The 6000-nt window shown below is 46.8% G+C and overlaps 1 protein-coding gene across 6 annotated transcripts in view; it reads left to right on the top strand.

Moving 5' to 3' along the window:
- The window catches only part of LOC118081131 (uncharacterized), a 35420-nt gene continuing 29420 nt past the window's right edge, over nucleotides 1–6000 (top strand). For 3 of the 6 annotated variants that reach the window (XR_015948523.1, XM_060268997.2, XM_088663708.1), the window contains exons 1-3: nucleotides 94–910; nucleotides 2669–2815; nucleotides 4654–4734. Coding sequence is in view for 4 of the 6 variants with exons in the window: in XM_060268997.2 (XP_060124980.2) it covers nucleotides 2782–2815; nucleotides 4654–4734 (115 nt within the window). In the remaining 2 variants the exon portion in view is untranslated. Of the gene's footprint in view, nucleotides 911–2668; nucleotides 2816–4653; nucleotides 4735–6000 lie in introns of those variants that run through there. The other 3 variants (XM_088663705.1, XM_088663707.1, XM_088663706.1) reach the window with 3 other exon arrangements.

Here is a 6000-nt window from a genome sequence, read left to right as displayed (position 1 = left end):
AAAGGCGGGCTTCCTAGACAGGCAGCAGCCGGGGTGAGCGCGAGTGGGGGTGCGTACGCCTTTGAAAAAACACTTTCGCTTCCGGCTCGGCCCCCGCGTGGGAAAGGAGCGTCGGATTTTCCCACGCGTGGCTGCGCTAGCCCCGCCCCATTCCCCGGGAGCGCCCGGTGAGTGCAAAGGGCATTTGGGGGGGCAGGGGAAGCCCCCCAAGTCAAAGAAAGGGGGGCTTGGGGAAAGGGGGGAGCCGAGGAATGGAGGACAAAGGCTAGGGAAGGAAGGGGAATGATTTCCGGTCCAAGGGCGGGGAGGGGGGTGGCCGGAATTGGAAATTCCTACCGAGCACCCATAATTTTTTGGGGGGTGTCTTTCTATGCTCCTCGCTGCAGAGCAAAGCAGCCCCCACCCCACTCAGGATATTCCTCCCACTCCAGACCAGAAGCAGGATTGCATTGCAAAGCTGCTTCTATACCGAGTCGGATCCTTGGGTCCACCCAGCTCAATACTGTCTGCACAGGCCGGCAGCGGTCCTCCCCGGGTGGCAGGGGGGCGGGTCTCTCTCCCTGGAGATGCCTGGGATTGACAGCGGGACTTCGTGCAACTGCTCCGCGTAGGATGCTGCCATATAGTGAATCAGGCAGTTCCTCTGTCTAGCCCAATGCTGCCCGCACTGGCTGGCAGCGCCTCTCCAGGGTTTGCAGGCAGGGGGCCATCTCCAGGCCTACCTGTTTCCAGCTGTTGGCAATCGCAGGGGCTGTTTGGCTTGGCCTACTCCCCCCCCCCGGCCTTTGCTAGGCTCTGCAGTTCAGCAGACACACGACTCACAGGGATGAATGAATACGGTCCTCTGGTGAACAGAACCCTGCGCAGGAAGGTTGCGACGTAATTGAGACGTTTCCATTCAGAGAAAAAGGCAAGTAAGAGGCGGCAGGAAGCTTATGAAACCACACGGCATGGAGAAAGTGGGGCAAAGGAAGGATTTTCCTGTGTCTCTTGTAATGCAAGAACTCATGGAATGTGTAATCTTCCTTTATTGTCCGAGGCAGCAATGTTTCTGGGTACCAGTTGCCTGAAGCCACAGGAGGGGAGAGGGCTCTTATGCTCGGATCCAGCCCGTGGTTCTCCCACAGGCACCTGCTGTGAGAACAGGATGTTGGACTAAATGGACCATTGGCCTCATCCTGCAAACTCTTGCTATGTTCTTCTACCACCTTGATATATTTTTACGAAACTGCAGATTATAAATCTGTAAATGAAAGGTAGTTTCCTTTAAAAATATATGTGCCACCCTTCAATAGTGTGCTTTTCCCACACCAGGTATAAACTTTTTGTTCAGATTCAACTAATGTTTACTCGGTGTAGACCCACTGAAATTAAGGGATTAAAGTTGGTCATGATTAATCAATTCAAGGGATGCAAAAGTTAGTTGAATGCAAGCCAGGTTATACTACTGCTTCTTCATTAAGAGCTGTTCGACAGTGGAATTTGCTGCCAAGGAGTGTGGTGGAGTCTCCTTCTTTGGAGGTCTTTAAGCAGAGGCTTGACAGCCATCTGTCAGGAATGCTTTGATGGTGTTTCCTGCTTGGCAGGGGGTTGGACTGGATGGCCCTTGTGGTCTCTTCCAACTCTATGATTCTATGATTCATTAGTTTATATATTAGTTTATGTATGTGTGTGTGTGTATATATTACATAAACTAGCCCAGGAATATGGTGGAATGGCTGTATGAAAACATGGGTTTAATATTAAACAAATGTAAGGTTTAGATGCAACACCAGGGAGCCCTTTTTCAGAATGCAAAGATATGCAGGTGACGAATATTGTGCCTGGCATCCCTGAAATGACTGGATGGAAGAATGTTTTTAGCAGCACCCGAATTTCACAACTCCCTGCCTCTTGACATCAGGCAGGAGCCTTCACTGTACTTCTTTCGGCACCTGCTGAAAACATTTCCATTTAGGCGAGCCTTTCCAGACCTGCAGAGTGTGGGTGTCTGTTTTTCAACCTGCTTTCAGCTTATGGTTGGTTTTAATCATTACTTCCTGAACGTTTTAGATACTGTAGTTGCCTTTAATGGTGTTGTTTAGTCGTTTAGTCGTGTCCGACTCTTCGTGACCCCATGGACCATAGCACGCCAGGCACTCCTGTCTTCCACTGCCTCCCGCAGTTTGGTCAAACTCATGTTCGTAGCTTCGAGAACACTGTCCAACCATCTCATCCTCTGTCGTCCCCTTCTCCTAGTGCCCTCCATCTTTCCCAACATCAGGGTCTTTTCCAGGGAGTCTTCTCTTCTTATGAGGTGGCCAAAGTATTGGAGCCTCAGCTTCACAATCTGTCCTTCCAGTGAGCACTCGGCTCTGATTTCCTTAAGAATGGATAGATTTGATCTTCTTGCAGTCTATGGGACTCTCAAGAGTCTCCTCCAGCACCATAATTCAAAAGCATCAATTCTTCGGCGATCAGCCTTCTTTATGGTCCAGCTCTCACTTCCATACATGTTCCTTTAATGGTAACAATTGTTTTATTCTTTTCGTAAGCTGCTACATTCTTTCGCCCTGATTCCTGCAAAGCAAGGGGTTGAATGTCTCTTCCAGCTCTGCAGTTCTACAATACGAACACCTCTGCCTGTATGTTCTGCATCTGGTGAGAACTGCATGCTTTTTTCTTTCAGCTTCCTGTTTCCTTCAAGGAGGTGGCTGTTCAATTCACCAAGGAGGAGTACAAGGAAGAAACAGAGTGGGCTCTGTTGAGTCCAGGCCAAAGAACTCTCTGTACAGGGGAGTCATGCTGGAGAATGATGGGGATGTGGACTCTCTAGGTAAGAACCCCCTTTCCCCCGCTTCCGATAGATCAAAACAGCCTTCCTCCATGTTGGATGTTTTGGACTACAACTCCCATCATTCCTGATCGCCAGCCAGGCTGTCTTGGGCCAGGCTGATGGGAACTGTAGTCCAAAACATCCAGACAGCACCCATGTTTGGGTACCCTGATTTAGAGAATTCCTGCTTTTATCTCTTTTTTTTCCCCCTCCGAGAAAGTGTACATTATTCTCTCACTCCTCTTTTAATCTCCAGCGACAGGGGGAAAAAGGAAAGCGTTTCTTCACACACTGCATAGTTAAACTGCGGAACTCGCTTCCGCAGGAGGCAGTGATGCCCACCAACACAGATAGCCTTAAAAGAGAATGAGAGAAATTCACGGGGAAGAGGGCAGGCTCTCAATGCCTACTTAGCCAACAATGCTAGACTCCAGTCTGATACTGGTGAACTGGGAGAATAAAGATATGATACCCTTTGATCAATGACTGCTTACAGACTTGGTTTGGATAAATGGGACAACAGATGGAATGGGTTTATGCAGAATGTCAGGCTGTTAACATCTACGTAAGTATTAGGATAATAACACTACAGTGGTACCTCGGTTTATGAACACAATTGGTTCCGGAAGTCTGTTCATAAACTGAAGCGTTCATAAACTGAAGCAAACTTTCCCATTGATAGTAATGGAAAGTGGATTAATCCGTTCCAGACAGGCCGCGGAGTACTTAAACTGAAGTGTTCATAAACTGAAGCAAACTTTTCCATTGAAAGTAATGGAAAGGGGATTAATCCGTTCCAGATGGGTCCGCGGAGTACTTAAACTGAAATGTTCATAAACTGAAGCATGGGTGTAATTGGTTCCGGAAGTCTGTTCATAAACTGAAGCGTTCATAAACTGAAGCGAACTTTCCCATTGAAAGTAATGGAAAATGAATTAATCCGTTCCAGATGGGTCCGCGGCATTCATAAACCGAAAATTCATAAACCGAGGTGTTCATAAACCGAGGTTCCACTGTATATCAGTCTATATATGAACGTATGGGAATACAGTCATACCTCGGCTCCTGAACGCCTTGGGAGTTGAACGTTCCGCCTCCTGAAGGTTTGAAAACCGGAAGTGAGTGTTCCGGTTTTCGAACGTTCTTTTTGAAGCCAAATGTCTGACAGGGCTTGCGCAGCTTCCGATTGGCCGCAGGAAGCTGCGCAGGAAGCTGCGGCCAATCAGAAGCTGCGCTTTGGTTTCCGAACGTTTTGGAAGCCGAATGGACTTCCGGAACGGATTCCGTTCAACTTCCAAGATATGACTGTATTGCATTTTTGTATATATCTTTTTATTATGCACATTTTTCCATCCCCCCGTTTTTCCCTCTGTTTGTCTTTATTTCTTTAAATTGATTTTTATTAATATTAAAAATTAATATTAATTTTAATTAATATTAAATTAATATTAAAAATCAGTATTAATATTAAAAATCAATACCGGTACTAGCCTCCACAGAAAGAGTGCTTCTGAATCCCAGTTGCTCGAAGCTGCAGTAGGGGTAAATGCCAGTTGTGTTCACATCTTGCTTACGGGCGTCCCATTGGGAAATAATAATAATAATAATAATAATAATAATAATAATAATAATAATAATAAATTGTTTATATCCTGCCCATCTGGCTGGGTTTCCCCAGCAGCTCTGGACAGCTCCCAACAGAATATTAAAAAAACTGGACTAGCTGGGCCATCGGCCTGATCCAGCAGCCTATTCTCATGTTCTTATTTCTCTGGTGGTGGGTGGTGGGCATCCCAGGGAATCCGCAAAAACGGAATGGTTTATATTGTCTTTTAAAGAAGGACCTCTGATTCCACGGCCACACCTCATCTCCTGGTTGAAAGAAGTAGAGGAGCAATTTGTCCGGGACGGATCTGCAGGTAGGGATTTTTGACTTGCTCTGGGACTCTGTTCACGCCTGGTTCCCTTGACGTGCAATGGAGGGGAGCCAAGCTCATTCTGGGGGTTTATTAGGCAAGGAGCTGAAAATCACACTGGCATTAGACAAATCTATGGTGTGGCCAGAACGGGAATACAGTGTGCAGTTCTGGCCGCCTCCCCTCAAAATAATAATAATAATATGTCCTTCAGATATAATGTCCTGCTTGGGGTTTGTGTGTGTGTGTTATATGTGAAAGATCAGAGGCAGCTCTGATAAAATGCTATATGACAAAAGAAGCAGGTGGCTGTGCTTTTATGTAGAGCCCAAGTTGTTTGTGGTTCTCCTTAATAAAAGTTAGCCCTTCAGTTGAAACACTGAAGAAAATGGATATGCGAAAACCATCGTTGGCATCTGTTCGCCTCAAAAAAACAATGGAGTGCGCCTCAGGGGTGGGGGGGTTGAAGTTGAGTTAGCAGCACTGAAGTGACCTCCTGGGGAACAGCAGCAGCAGCAACAACAACAACAACAACATTAAAAACTTCCTTAAACAGGGCTGCCTTCAGATGTCTTCTAAAAGTCAGATAGTTGTTTATTACCTTGACATCGGATGGGAGGGCATTCCACAGGGCAGGTGCCACCACCAAGAAGGCCCTCTGCCTGGTTCCCAGTAACCTCACAGTCAGGGAACCGCCAGAAGGCCCTCGGAACTGGACCTCAAAAGGACATTGCAGAGTTCAGAAAGGTTTATTTATTTCATATCATTGAGAAAAGGGCAGCCAGAATAATCGAAAGGATGAAGCAACTCCCCTGAGAAGAAAAGTTGCAGCGTCTAGCTTAGAGAAAAGGCAAGTAAGAGGTGACAGCTTTATTCAACTATCTCATGGGCTGTCACATGGAAGATGGAGCAAGTTGTTTTCTCCTGCCCCGGAGGGTAAGACTCGAACCCATGGCTTCAAGTTACAAGAAAGGAGATTCCGGCTAAACACCAGGAAGACCTTTCTGACAGTAAGAGCTGTTCAGCAATGGAACGGTTTCCCTCAGGAGATGGTGGACTCTCCTTCACGGGAGATTTGTAAGCGGCGGTTGGATAGTCATCTGTCATGGATGCTTTCGTAGACATTCCTGCATTGCAGGAGGTTGGACTAGAGGACCCTTGGGGTCCCTTCCAGTTCTACAATTCTGTTGTTTTCTGCTGCTCCAGAGAAGCGGACATGGAGCAATGGATTCAAACTACAAGAAAGAAGATTCCACCTAAACATTAGGA

The sequence above is a fragment of the Zootoca vivipara genome, chromosome 2 (assembly GCF_965207765.1).
Source record: "Zootoca vivipara chromosome 2, rZooViv2.hap1.1, whole genome shotgun sequence".
In the NCBI taxonomy this organism is placed as follows: Eukaryota; Metazoa; Chordata; class Lepidosauria; order Squamata; family Lacertidae; genus Zootoca; species Zootoca vivipara.
This window is presented reverse-complemented; position numbering and strand designations above follow the sequence as displayed.